The sequence below is a fragment of the Pan troglodytes genome, chromosome 2, assembly GCF_028858775.2.
Source record: "Pan troglodytes isolate AG18354 chromosome 2, NHGRI_mPanTro3-v2.0_pri, whole genome shotgun sequence".
Lineage (NCBI taxonomy): Eukaryota > Metazoa > Chordata > Mammalia > Primates > Hominidae > Pan > Pan troglodytes.
The window spans coordinates 141,889,791-141,905,150 of NC_086015.1; the positions used below are offsets into that span (position 1 = coordinate 141,889,791).

Sequence of the window (15,360 nt, forward strand, 5' to 3'; positions counted from 1 at the left end):
AAAAAGTTGAACATAAAGTTAACATCAGTTCCAGTAATTTTAATCCTAGGTATTTACCAAAAGAATTTAAAACACAGATTGACTCAAAAGTTGTACACAAATGTTTATAGCATTAACTGTGTACATTTATCTATGTATAGTTTTATAGCAGTTATTGTAATAGCAAAATAGTGAAACCAACCAAAATATTCATTAACTGATGTATGGATAAATAAAATGTGGCACATCCTTGCAAAAGAATATTGTTTGACAATGAAATGAAATACTGGTTACTGTTAAAACATGAATACACTTTGAAGCCATTACGCTTAGAGAAAGAAGCCAGCGACAAAGGCCCCATATTGTGTTTCCATTTATATAAAATGTCCAAAAAAGGTACATCTATAGACCATTAATTAGTGGTTGCCTAGAATTGGAGTGGTTTCAGGGAGGGGGTTGGGGGTAACAGCTAAGGAGTGCAGGGTTTTTGAAGGGTTGATAAAAATGTTGTAAAATTAATTGTGGTGATGGTTGCACAACTCAGAAAATGCATATAACCACTGAAATGTACACTCTAAACCAGTGAATTGTGATATGACAATTATACTGTATCCCAATAATAGTAAACAAAAACTCCATACCCAGCTAAACTATTATGCAAGATTTTTTTTTTTTTTTTTTTGAGATGGAGTTTCGCTCTTGTTGCCCAGGCTGGAGTGTGCAATGGTGCCATCTCTGCTCACTGCAACCTCCCCTTCCTGGGTTCAAGAGATTCTCCTGCCTCAGCCTCCCGAGTAGCTGGGATTACAGGGATGTGCCACCATGCCTCACTAATTTTGTATTTTTAGTAGAGACGGGGTATCACCATGTTTGTCAGGCTGGTCTTGAACTACTGATCTCAGGTGATCCACCCACCTTGGCCTCTCAAAGTGCTGGGTTACAGGCGTGAGCCACCGTGCCCAGCCTTACTCAAGATTGAGGGTAATATAAATTCATTTTCAGACAAAACCCGGAGTGAGGGAGTATGGTACAAAAAGCAATGGTGAATAAAGAAATATTTAAAATTGTATACAAGAAATTCTAGTAAAAATTCACTGTAACGAATAATATAAGGAGTTGTTAAATATTAGTTGAAATATAAGTGGTAGAATTTATCCTAAAGTACCTATAATGATCAAGAAGAGGGCTAAGTTATGGATTAATTTTGGAATTTGTTAAATCTGGCTGGGCGCGGTGACTCATGCCTGTAATCCCAATACTTTGGGAGGCCAAGGTGGGCAGATCACCTGAAGTCGGGAGTTCAAGACCAGCCTGACCAACATGGAGAAACCCCGTCTTACTAAAACTACAAAATTAGCCAGGCATGGTGGCACATTCCTATAATCCCAGCTACTCGGGAGGCTGAGGCAGGAGAATCACTTGAACCCGGGAGGCAGAGGTTGCAGTGAGCCGAGATCGTGCCATTGCACTCTGGCCTGGGCAACAAGAGGGAAACTCCCGTTTCAAAAAAAAAAAATTTGTTAAATCAAATATGCAGTTTAAAAACTTAAGAATATTCCCTAAAATAAATAATATAGTATATAAAGATTCTATATAAGAGCTGGGTATGGTGGCACATGTCTGTAATCCCAGATACTTGGAAGACTGAGGTGGGAGGATCGCTTGAGGCCAGGAGTTTGAGACCAGAGACAGCAACATAGTGAGACTCTGTCTCTCAAAAAAAATTTTGAATCCCAAAGTGCTTGGGATTACACGCATGGTGGCATGTGCCTGTAGTCCTAGCTACTCAAGAAGCTGAGGTGAGAGGATTGCTGGTACCCAGTAGTTTGTGACTGTAGTGAGCTATGATTCTGCTACCCAGGAGTTTGTGGCTGCAGTGAGCTAGGATTGTGTTACCAAGGAGTTTGTGGCAGCAGTGAGCTATGATCATGCCAGTGCACTCAAGCCTGGGTAACAGTGAGACTCCATCTCTAAAAAAAATTTTTTTAATAAGTAAGAATTTAAAAAGTATTTTATAGAAAGGGAAAATGAAAATTTAAAACCCCTATCAATCCAATAAAAGGAAATAAATGAGAAAAAGGACAAAAACAAGGATGTAAATATAAAACATACAATAAGATAGTAGAAATAAATAAGTATATAGTAATCACAATAAACAATTAAAATTTCCTAATAAAATACATTCATATTGGAGTAAATCCATCCTCACAAAAAAATTCAGCTATATGCTATTTACAGGAGACAAATATAATATAAAATGAAATAAAAGTTAAAAATAAAAGATACAAAGGTAAATACTAACCAAAATAAGCTGGTATACAAATGTCAATTTTGGACAAAACAGACTAAAACAAAATTACTAGGGATTAAGAGGCATATTTCTTAATGATAAAGGAGGGCACAGAAGCTAAAAGAAATCAAACCTTGTATAGATTTACAAATATAAGATCAACGCTTGAGGCCAGTAGTTCGAGACCAGCCTGGCCAACATGGTGAAACCTCGTCTCTACTAAAAATACAAAAATTAACCAAGCCTGGTGACCCGTGCCTGTAATCCCAGCTACTCGGGAGGCTGAGGTATGAGAATTGCTTGAACCCAGGAGGCAGAGATTGCAGTGAGCTGAGATCCTGCCACTACACTCCAGCCTGGGTGACAGAGTAAGACTCTGACTCAAAAAACAAACAAACAAAAAAAGAAAAAACAAATATAAGATCAAGATAAATGAAAACTGACAAGATTTCAGGCAGGCAATAACAAATGTCAATTATAATAGGAGGTTGTAACATACCTACGAAGTGACAAATCAAAACTGAAGTTTAATGAGAATACAGATCTGAACATATACTTGATACAATAACAACACAATAAAATTAGAAATCATAAAGAGAACAAAAAAGTATGCCTTTGGAAATTAAATTTTATTTATGTATTTATCTATTTATTTACTGAGATAGGGTCTTGCTCTGTTGCCCAGGATAGTCTTGAACTCCCGGGTTCAAGCGATCCTCTCACCTTGGCCTTCCAAAATATTAGGATTACAAGCAAGAGCCACTGTATCCAGCTGTAATTTTAAATAGTTCAGGAGTCAATAAGATAAAAATAGAAATTATGAAATATTTAGAATTTATATACTGTTTGATATATTATGAAAGTACATAAATATTTCCATTTTAAAAGTTAAGAGTTCTTTTTTTTCTTTTTTGAGATTAGGGTCTCACTTTGTCACACAAGCTGAAGTGCAGTAGCGTGATCTTGGCTCACTGCAGCCTTGACCTCCTGGGCTCAAGAAATCCTCCCTCCTCAGCTCCCAAGTAGCTGGGACTATAGGCACATGCCAACATGCCTGGCTAATTATTATTATTATTATTATTATTATTATTATTATTGTAGAGACAGGGTTTCACCATGTTGCCCAGGCTGGTCTCAAACTCCTGAGCGAAAGTGATCCACCTTGGCTTCCCAAAGTGCTGGGATTACAGGCGTAAGCCACTGCACCCAGCCAAGAGTTCATTTTAAAAAATGAGAACAGAATAAACACAAAAGTAAAAAAAAAAAAAAAAAAAAAAGTAATAACTGATAAAGTAGGAAACAAAAAAATCAACAAAATTAGAAGCCCAGCTGAAACCATACTAATAAGGAAGCAAATCTCTAATAATAACTGACAATAACTGCACATAAAAAGAAGAAAAGACCGGGGGCGGCGACTCACGCCTGTAATTCCAGCACTTTGGGAGCCCAAGGCAGGCAGATCACAAGGTCAGGAGTTTGAGACCAGCCTGACAAACATGGCGAAACCCCATCTCTACTAAAAATACAAAAATTAGCCGGGGGTGGTGGCGGGTGCCTGTAACCCCAGCTACTCGCGAGGCTGAGGCAGGAGAATCGCTTGAACTCAGGAGGCGGAGGCTGCAGTGAGCCGAGATCGCACCACTGCACTCCAGCCTGGGTGACAGAGCGAGACTGTCTCAAAAAAAAAAAAAAGAGGAAGAAGAAAAATATTAGACACAGCATAGCACAGATTTTAAAATTACAAGAGGATGTTATAAAAAAATGTGGTAATAAATTTGAAAACACTGATGAACTGGACTATATCTTTGTGTATAAATCTCTGTCTACAATTCCAATTTTAAGGTAAATTGTGGAAATACTGGATATAAAGAGTATAAATAAACTTCATACATTAAGGTTTATATTAATTTATAATAGTATATAAAAATACCTGTGTTTTTGTTGCTTCAATAGCACCCTAGACTGGATTATCATTTAAGAAAATCTTTGTTAGGATATCCAGTTGTTCTTTTTTTTTTAAATTTTTTGAGACAAAGTTTCGCTCTTGTTGCCCTGACTGGAATGCAGTGGCACGATCTTGCTCACCGCAACCTCCGCCTCTCAGGTTCAAGCAATTCTCCTGCCTCAGCCTCCCGAGTAGCTGGGATTACAGGCTCCTGCCACCACACCCTACTAATTTTTTGTATTTTTAGTAGAGCTGGATTTCACCATGTTGGCCAGGCTGGTCATGAACTCGGGACCTCAGGCAATCCACCTGCCTCAGCCTCCCAAAGGGCTAGGATTACAGGAGTGAGCCACCATGCACGGCCCAATTGTTCTTATAATCTGTACTTCTTAATTGGAACTGACAATTTTCATGTTAGTTTTTTTTTTTTGAGACAGAGTCTCACTTTGTCATCCAGGCTGGAGTGTAGTGGTGCAATCTCTGTTCCCTGCAACCTCCACTTCCCGGGTTTAAGCAATTCTCATGCCTCAGCCACCAGAGTAGCTGGGAGTACGGGCATGTGCTCCACGCCTGGCTAACTTTTGTATTTTTAGAAGAGACAGGGTTTCACCATGTGGGCCAGGCTGGTCTCAAACTCCTGACCTCAAGTGATCTGCCCGCTTTGGTCTCCCAAAGTGCTGGGATTACAGGTGTGTGCCAACATGCCTATTAGTTTGTTTTTGTACTTTTTATAAAATGCCTTTTCACATCTTTTCCTTATGTTCACTTCCATGGGCTCTTTAAATATTTACCCCTTGTTCTGTTCATTGTGAATACGATTCCCAGTCTGAGGCTTGATTTTATGTTTCCTTTTTTCTGTCACGACACCACAAACCTCTTCTGCTCACTATCTACCCCTATTGATGGTGGCAAGCTAAAAACCTGAGAATGCACCTAAACTTTTTCCTCTCTTTTCCCTTGGTAGGTAGAGAAATCAATGTCCCTGGACTAAGTATAAAAAGGCACAGGACTTTCTCTGGCCTTGTCATTGCCATGACCCACAGTACATCTTTCAACACCATAGGTTGGAATGTAATTCTGGCTGTCTGTCCAAGCCTTATTAAAGTTCAAACCTATTCCTTCTTTCTGGAATTTCAGTAACATGTGTAGTTTTAAACTGAAAAAGTTTAGGCAAGACAACATATTTGAAAGTACATTCTCAAGTGCTATATAAATATTATTATGAACGACAACTAAAAATAAGAACAAGAGGGAAGGAATTAACAAGAAATTCTAGATATTTTTGCTATGGGAAGACATTAGACTGAAAAAAAAAAAAAGACTAGATCTCACCGAAGATCCAAACCAGCTTCTTTCCAGAGTAAATCCATCAAGCGCAACATTTGGAGTGTCAACATATCCTGTCGTAAATCTAAGGGAAAACAAACTGCTTCATTACAAGTGCTTTTCCTTTTATGCCCTGTAACTCATTAATTCAAGACTAACTCAGAATTAACTAAAAACATTAACAAACTCTGTGCTAATATTTTCACTAATTTTATAACAAATATTACACTCTTTGGATAGCATGTCCCTGTGACATTATTTCAGACATTAAATTAAAAGATTTTTAAAATTGTTTGCCATGTGTAAGTTACATCCTATTGAATATAAGCATAGCCTCGGAGAACTTTTAAGATTTTCCTTCCTTAATTATATTCTACTTCCCAAGGCTGACAGCTGGCCCTACTACTCCCATAAGGCAGTGACTTTCTGCTTGCTATTCACAGGAGAGTCACTGCGCAAAGCACAGTCACTTACTAGAGGTCCGAGAGGATAACACATGGGTTCAGGGGTACTAATTGTATGCTGTAATACTGTTTGTATTACACTGTATGTGTATTACATTAATTACATGGGTAATTTTTTCCTTCTTGCTTGCTTTTACCACTATACGGAGAGTTCTTAAGAATCACGTAAGTAACTGCATCACAAGGTCACAAAACTGTAATGGTTCAATTTATTATCATGTCTAAGGGTATTTTCAGGGAAGAGAGCACATGAAACTAGTGACATCCACATAATGACATTTGTATGGTCAAGTGACATTAAATGTTTAGCAAAACCCTATGAGTTATTTTTAAGTTGTAAGCACATATTCTGATAAGCACATTTGCTTATGTTATCTCAATTCCTTTTAATAACCCTGACATACAGATGCTATAATTCTCAAGGATATGAAAAACCTGAAGCTCAATCAGTTTTCTGTGCCTTGTTTGTAGTCACATAACTAACAAGTCACCACTGCCTATTGGCTGGTATGATTACTTCAGAGGCATTTCCTTTACACATTTTGGGTCTGTTAGGTACTTCCATCAAAATACAAAACTATGGCAGCAAAATCAATATTGCTATCACTGAAACAAGATGTATGAATATATTACTGAAAATATCCTTGCCTGGGCACGGTGGCTCATGCTTGTAATCCCAGCACTTTGAAAGGCCGGGGTGGGTGAATCACTTGAGCTCAGGAGTTCAATACCAGCCTGGTCAACATGGTGAAACCCCATCTTTACAAAAAATACAAAAAGTGAACCAGGTGTGGTGGTGTGTGCCTGTAGTTCCAGCTACTCTGGGGGCTGAGGTAGGATGATCACTTGGGCCTGGGAGGTGGAGGTTTCAGTGAGCCAAGATCGTGCCATTGTACTCCAGGCTGGGTGACAGTGAGACCCTGTCTCAAAAAAAAAAAAAAAAAGTAAAAATAATATCTTGTATTTCATAAGCTTTTTAATCAAAGGAGTAGGCGCGTTTTGTATTTTGTAGGGGGAAATAAAAGAAGGTTCATTAGGACAGTATATTTAAGTGAATGGTATAAATCATTTTATAAGAGGGGGAAAAAAAAGGCATTTAGGACATGTTCAACTTGACTTTAGGACCATTAATAGCTACCTTCCTGGCTGCAAATTGTTACACACTTACACTACACATCACCTTTCAGATAAAGCAAAATGGCAACAAATGAAAAATTCTAAGAAATTTGATGTTAAAAATCTCAGTACTTACCATCACCATTTTTAAAAATCACTCCAACTGAATCCTCACCAAATACCTTGTTATTGTATACCAGCCACAAAGGCTTCATTTTGGAATCCATGTATTTGCACTTTTCAACACTGAAATCAAGTGGGGAAAATTAGTCAACTTAAGTGTAATGATACAGAAGATTATAATTTTACCACTATATACTAGGCTTGGGAAAACTCCTCACCTATTCCTGTCAGGTCTGCAGAAGAGTCAGACTTAGAAGAGTTCCACTTGGTAGAAAAGCAACCATGAGGACAGCCTTGGGTGGCATATACTAATGCCAGATAGGCTGGACTCAAAACCTAAGATTGGCCCTTCTCACCTTCTCCACTTAACATTCCTTCTCTCGTTTCCTTTTATTTGCTTAACTTTACATTATTACATTTAGTGAATAAAAAATTAGAACAAATCATTGGATTAAAATTAGAACTATTTTGAGACCATTCTTGATTTCTTAACAAGGGATTCATTTGAATACTGATAATATACTGAATATAGACTATTATTTTCCATTATTACTTTTGTAGGGAATGAGAAAGTGAGAAATAAGTTGCCAAATTCACTCAAGACAAGATCTCATTTTAAAATAGGAAAATCAATCAGTAAATAATTTACTACAGTTTGCAACATTTTGCTTATTAGGATTGTCAACTCTTAAAAATCAGTAATATAGAAAATAAATTTAATTACATATAATTGAAATATAAATTCATTTGTAATAACTTTCACTAAATCCACTGGTAAGTTTAGCTGATAAGCATACATCCTATTGAATATAAGCATAGCCTCGGAGAACTTTTAAGATTTTCCTTCCTTAATTATATTCTACCTCCTGAGGCTGACAGCTGGCCCTACTACTCCCATAAGGCAGTGACTTTCTGCTTGCTATTCATAGGAGATTCACTGCGCAAAGCACAGTCACTTACTAGAGTTCTGAGAGGATAACACATGGGTTCAGGGGTGACTGCAGGTCAGAGAGGGCTTCCCGGTAAGCACTCTGTTTTAAACAGGTATGCATGGCCTCCTTCCCTTTGGCTCTGTTTAACTTCACGGCATTCAGTTTGATTAAACTATTTAAAGTTTTTAACTTATTGAGTGCTTCAACCTGAAAAATAAGTTCCCCACACCAAAAATTCATTTGACTAAAAGTAATATATCATGTGATCATATCAATCAATAACACCTGCTCCCAACATATACACATAACCATATACACACATAACCAGCTGAAGTAAAAATAGTGTCTGACTTACGAAAAGCATTTTACATACAATAAACTTATTTTTAACAGTTGTTATAGCATCATTTTCAAACTTTCTTTAAACCTTTTCTTAAACAAAATCTTACAAATTCGAGAAAAGCAGACTTAGATTATGGGTACTTAAGATAAATGTGGGCCAGGTGCGCACTATGGGTACTTAAGAAGATAAATGTGGCCCAGCACTTTGGGAGGCTGAGGCAGCTGGATCACTTGAGGTCAGGAGTTTGAGACTAGCCTGGGCAACATGGCGAAACCCTATCTCTACAAAAAGAAATACAAAAATTTGCTGGGCATGGAGGCACTTGCCTGTAATCCCAGCTACTTGGGAGGCTGAGGCATAAGAATCGCTTTAACCTTGGAGGTGGAGGTTGCAGTGAGCCAAGATTAAGCCACTGCAGCACTCCAGCCTGGGTAAGAGAGTGAGAAACTGTCTCAAAAAAAAAAAAAAAAAAAAGAAAGAAAGAAAGAAAGAAAGAAGATAAATATGAAACTTAAACTACTCAAAATTCTGCAATTCATTGTATAGTAGAATTTGAGACATCACTAACCTAAACCAGTCCATTTGGCCAACTTCATAGTATTAGAGAAAAACCTATGTAGAAGTAACTCTGAGGTTCTTGCTATTCAACCTTAATATCTACTTCTTGTCATCACTCTTGTATGATATCTCAATATATTCTATTTCCATTAACAGCATAGCTAGAATGAATTATTTTATAATAAAGTGTGAATATAGACATGCTATTTGTTATTCAAATCTAAATTACTTGTTTTTATAATAACTATGGCTATCAAAACTTATGCAAGTAAAAAAAAAAAAACTTATGCAAGTAGTACAAGGTGTATCAACAATGGCCAACTAAATCAAAACCATTATGTTTAAAATTCAACTTTAGGCTGGGTGCGATGGCTCACGTCTGTAATCCCAGCACTTTGGGAAGCTGAGGCAAGTGGATGAGTTGAGGCCAGGAGTTCAAGACCAGCCTGGCCAACATGGAGAAACCCCCTATCTACTAAAAATACAAAAATTAGCCAGACACGGTGGTGTACACCTGTAATCCCAGCTACTCAGGAGGCTGAGGCAGGAGAATCACTGGAACCTGGGAGCTGGAGGCTGCAGTGAGCCAAGATCGTACCACTACACTCTCCGGCCTGGGCAACAGAGTGAGACTATGTCTCAAAAAATAAATAAATCAGGGTCAGGTGCAGTGGCTCATGCCTGTAATCCCAGTACTTTGGGAAGCTGAAGTGGGCGGATCACTTGAGGTCAGGAGTTCAAGACCAGCCTGGCCAATATGGTGAAACCTCCTCTCTACTAAAAATACAAAAATTAGCCAAGCGTGGTGGCGCACACCTGTAATCCCAGCTACTAGGGAGGCTGAGGCAGGAGAATCACTTGAATCTGGAAGGCAGAGGTTGTAGTGAGCCAAGATCATGCCACTGTACTCCAGCCTGGGTGACAGAGTGAGACTCCATCACAAAAAATAAAATAAATAAATAAATAATAACAATAAATAAAATTCAACTTTATTATTTAATAACTGAGGGTCTTTTATGTCACAGTACATAAAATTCATAACAACTTCAGCCACGCATAAAGAAGGAGCACCTTATTTTACGAGTATATCATTAAAACTGGAAAAAACAAATGTTAAAAATAGAATTAAAAAGTATACCATAACAAGCATATAAAATATGTCTATCACAAATATAAACAATGTGGCTTGAAATTCCATGAACAAGAGATTTAATTTATAACATGTTTTCATTTTTGAATTCTGCTTCTATGCAAGGAAACCACTAAGACTATGTAGGGAGATGAATTCAAGCATGCAGTTTCCACAGAGGCTGAGACCTTGCTTACAGGAAACTAGGAAGGACCTATGCAGCTTGATGATAAAATTGAGATGGCTGAAACTTACCAAGTTAGCCATCTGTTAAAACCACAGATCACTCTACTTCTCAACAGTTTCAGGAGCTGTACAAACACTGGTGACAAGGCAACCAGATAAAAACTGGGCTAAGCAAACAGGAACTTTTTACAAGTATGTGAAATTTGAAACTTCTTCCATGTCTGTACAGTTGAAAGTTTTCATGCTCCATCTCTAATTGTGTTGATATCCACACTTCCTGGAACAGTGTCCTGAATACCCCATGGACATAAGTCTAATACTTTAAGTGTTTCAACACCTTGTCCTTTTGTAAGTTTATAGTAATAACAAGAACAGCTATGTACAGGGTAAAGTCTTCCTCTCACAATTCATCAATCAAAAAAAAAAAAAAACCAGGAGTTAGAATAATTTGTTCATACATGTATCATCCTTTTATTGTCTTTAACATCAAGCTGAGGCTCCCAGAAAATATGCAGTGTGGAAAATGGTTATATGATGACAATAAGCAAGTTATGACTAAGTATGGCCTAACAGGCTTTGGCAGAAAATTTGAATTTTACTCATAGTGCAATGAAAAATTATTGAAGGGATTTTAAAAGGGAAATGATGTAATACAATCTACTTCTTTTTTTGAGACAGGGTCTTGCTCTGTTGCCCAGGCTAGGGTGTAGTGGTACAATCAAATCATAGCTCACTGCAACCTCAAATTCCTGGGCTCAAGCAATCCTCCCACCTCGGCCTCTCAAGTAGCTGGGACTACAGTTGCAAGCCACCTTCTAATTTTTTCTAGAGATGGGTCTCACTATGTTGTGCAGGTTAGTCTCAAACTTCTGGGCTCAAGTGATCCTCCCACCTTAGCCTTTCAAAGTGCTGGGTTTTCAGGTGTGAGCCACTGCATCTGGCCACAGTCTACATTTTTAAAATGTCACTTTATCTTCTGTGTATAGAATGTTGGGGGAGATGTAGGAAGGGAAACAAGGGGTACAATTTAGATAGTTAATGAAGAAGTCCAGTGAAAAAGAATAGTAGCTTGGACTAGGATGGTAGCCATGAACACAAGGGAAATAGGCAGAGATGTGAGATATATTTCAGGGTTCTATAAAATTCAGAGGATTAATAATATTGATTCCATGTTGTTGTTAAGAATAAATGACCCATAATAAGTGATGAATAAATATTAGCTATTATTACAATCATTAATGGGCTTTTCAAAAGGAAGGGATCAGAAAAAGTTTTTAACATCATGAAAAATCCTAAATATTAAAAACACCTAATGGAAGCCTATGAGAGTTCTTCTGGCAATGCAAATGAATTAGAAAAGAGTAGTTTAACTGGAAATTAGGAATCTGATATAAAAATAGGGTGGGGCAGCCAGGTACGGTGGCTCACACATGTAATCCCAGCACTTTGGGAGGCCGAGGCGGGCGGATCACGAGGTCAGGAGTTCAAGACCAGCTTGGCCAACACAGTGAAACCCTGTCTCTACTAAAAATACAAAATATTAGCTGGGCATGGTGGCGCATGCCTGTAGTCCCAGCTACTCGGGAGGCTGAGGCAGGAGAATCGCTTGAACCCGGGAGGCGGAGGTCGCGGTGAGCCAAGATAGTGCCATTGCACTCCAGCCTGGGCAACAGAGCGAGACTCTGTCACAAAAAAAAAAAAAAAAAAAAAAGGGTGGGGCTGGGTGTGGTGGTTCACATCTGCATTTCTTAGCACTTTGGGATTAATATAGAATATATTAGGAATGCCGAGTAATTATTTTTCAGGTAGCATTCAGTTAATATTTTTGTGCTAAGTTCATTGAAACTTCATTTTTTGACTTAAATTTTGACAAAAGAATGTATTCATCAGGTTGTCTGTTACTGAGACTTCTATGAAATAATGTGGTGGGAGAAATGGCATTTGATAAAACTGATCAAACACCAAGTACCAAATTGAACATGAAGATTAAAACAAGCTGATATTCATGCTTTAAACGTTGTCTGTCAAAAAAAGAAAAAATGAATAAATAAAACAAGCTGATACCTGCTTAGAAAGCACTTTCATGTGCCCCACACTTCCCCGGCAGTATGCTTCAAGGATGACACCAAATTGTACTGAGACAGCAGGAATGTGCACTTCTGACCTGCAGAAAGTTAATGATACCTGAACAGTTTGTTTATCAAACACTTCAGATCACCGAATAAATACTGACTTCTTTATTCTACAAAAAATAAACTTCTGATGGCAAGGTCATTGTGTGCATTATTATTATTATTTCCTTCCTCCCTTCCTTCCTTTTTTGAGAGTCTCACTCTGTTGCCCAGGCTGGTGTGCACTGGTGTGATCTCGGCTCACTGCAATCTCCACCCACCGGGTTCAAGCTTGCCTAAAATAAAAACGTGTAGCTAGATGTCGCTAGGTGACTAGGTTCTAGCCAACAGGATGCAAGATGAAGTGATATGCACAAAAAATGAGTCCTGCACTTACAAGGAAATGCTGGTCCCTCCCCTTCCCTCCCCTCCCCATTTCTGGCTCGAATGTGGATGGGGTGGCCAGCCCCTTCATACTTGCGATTCTCCTGCCTCAGCCTCCCGAGTAGCTGGGATTATAGGCATGCGCCACCATGCCTGGCTAATTTTGCATTTTTAGTAGAGACAGGGTTTTGCCATATGGCCAGGCTGGTCTAAACTCCTGGCCTCAAGTGATCCATCCACCTTGGCCTCCCAAAGTGCTGGGAACAGGCATGAGCCACCACGCCTGGCTACTTTGTGCATAATTATTAGTGACATGGGTCAACTTTCCAATTTGTTAAACTTCAAAGTTCAAAAGCTATGATATTCTATAATTAGTTAATACTTCAAAGTTCAAAAGCTATGATATTCTATAATTAGTTAATACTTCAAAGTTCAAAAGCTATGATATTCTATAGTTAGTTAATACTTCAAAGTTCAAAAGCTATGATATTCTATAATTAGTTAATTCTTTATTCCAAGAAGTCTAAAATGTGTACATCTTACCTGATTTGCTTTTGTAGGGGTAAGGCAATCTTACCAATTTAAAGACAATAGGCTGAAACAGGTATCTATGAAATCTGACTGGTATTAAACAATTGACTAATGCCCTGATTAGCATCTATTCCAATTTTTTTCTTACTTAAAAAGTGACGTACATATTTGAAAAAGGAAGGAATACTTATTTTGTTATTCCCTGAGAGGTTTAAAAACTAAGACTGAATGAATGAGAAAAGACAAGTTAAAAATAAGAAAAGGTTCTAGAACAACACAAGGAAGTAAAAAAAAGAGTGGAAAAAAATATATGAATCAGAAAACCATATTCAGAAATAAAACTAAAATTAAGAGCACAACATTATAGAGCTTATTGTCTTTGAGAAGCTCAGCAAAGAAAAGAAAAAAGAAGAAAAGAATAAAAAGAAAAGGAAGGAAAGAGAAAGAAAGAAAGAAAAAAGGTAGTTTTTTTTTCTGACAAGCATTAGTTTCAGTACTATGAAGTCCAGATTGGAGGGAAAAAAAATGTCTGAGTACAGAGTCAGAAATGAGAAATCTATTAATACAATTTCCTTAGAAAACAAAGGAATTACTTTAGTTCTCATTCCTGATTTTACTCTTATATGAACTTGGTGAAGTAAGGTTCGTGTATTTCTGGAAATTACCTACTTAATAAAGAAATTGAATAAAATTGCTGTCATTATAGTATACCTTTACCTTCACTCAATAACACTAGTAATGACAGTACCACCCACAACTTTCTAGAAGAAATAAATAGGTCTGCATTGAGCCCAAATATATTAAGACAATAAGTACACTTTACTGGAAAATAGCAATACATTATTAATTTCAGTTAAAAATCAAGCAGGTAGAAAACACACACACAAAAAAAAAAAAGAAAGGAAGGAAGAAATAAAGAAGATTTCAAGCAGGCATGGAGGGACACATAAGGGTCTTGGATAACTGAATTACTTTGTCAAATCTCAAATCATAAAAATCAAGAGTGCTGGTATCAAGAAACAGGAGAAGGCACCAAAACCATATAAATGTTATAAACGGTTCAGAAAAAAACTAAAGCAGCTATTTTTCTATTAAATATATTATGCTTGTTTATAGTTACTAAAGCACCTGGTGGGCTCAAAGTAAAATATAAAAGACTTACCTAAGATGCCAAAATAGAAACTGCCCTATCCTCCGATTACCAAGTGCTCTTTCTAATAGGAATCTAGAGAGGGCACAATCAAGAAAAGGCTCATATTTTAACACTTGCACCAGTTGTAAAAGATATTGAGAAAGTTCTTCATCACTGAAAGAAACAAAAGACACAGTGAGTAACCAAACAACCTGTGCCAGAAAAAGATCCCTTCGTATCAAACTATCAAATGTGAACTTGTTGAAACACAATGGTTCTTTTGGGCCAGGCTTGTTACATGCTTTCCTTCACTGTACCACTGTTACAATATCACAAAAAAAGCTGAAGATTTCAGATGGGGAAAGGGGAGTCAAGAGGGTCAAAGAACAGATACTAGAGATATTTTAATCAAATGAATTAGATTGTGATATGGTCTGGCTTTTGTCCCTACTCAAATCTCACCTCGAATTATAATCCCTATAATTCCCACGTCAAAGGAGCATCCTGGTGGGAAGTGACTGAATCTATGTGGCCCTCCATGCTAGTCTCATGACAGTGAGTGAGTTCTCATGAGATCTGATGGCTTCATAAGAGGTGGTTTCCCCTGCTCTTTCCCTTTTCCTGCCACCTTGTGAAGATGGTACTTGCTTCTCCTTCGCCTTCTACCATAATTTTAAGTTTTGTGAGGCCTCCCTAGCCATGTGGAACTGTGAGTCAATTAAACATCTTTCCTTTATAAATTACCCAGTCTCAGGTAATTCTTTATAATGGTGTGAAAATGGACTACTACAGATTGTTAAAATTCATGACT

At 37.6% G+C, this 15,360-nt stretch overlaps 1 protein-coding gene across 6 annotated transcripts in view; it reads right to left on the minus strand.

Moving 5' to 3' along the window:
• Positions 1-15,360, minus strand: part of PIK3CB (phosphatidylinositol-4,5-bisphosphate 3-kinase catalytic subunit beta) — a 182,120-nt gene that overhangs the window by 22,393 nt on the left and 144,367 nt on the right. For all 6 annotated transcript variants that reach the window (XM_016942047.3, XM_016942048.3, XM_063806265.1 and 3 more), the window contains 5 exons: positions 14,580-14,723; positions 12,456-12,555; positions 8,204-8,382; positions 7,257-7,366; positions 5,547-5,625 (listed from right to left, as the gene is read on the minus strand). In XM_016942047.3, the coding sequence (XP_016797536.1) occupies positions 5,547-5,625; positions 7,257-7,366; positions 8,204-8,382; positions 12,456-12,555; positions 14,580-14,723 (612 nt within the window). The remainder of the gene's footprint in view (positions 1-5,546; positions 5,626-7,256; positions 7,367-8,203; positions 8,383-12,455; positions 12,556-14,579; positions 14,724-15,360) is intronic.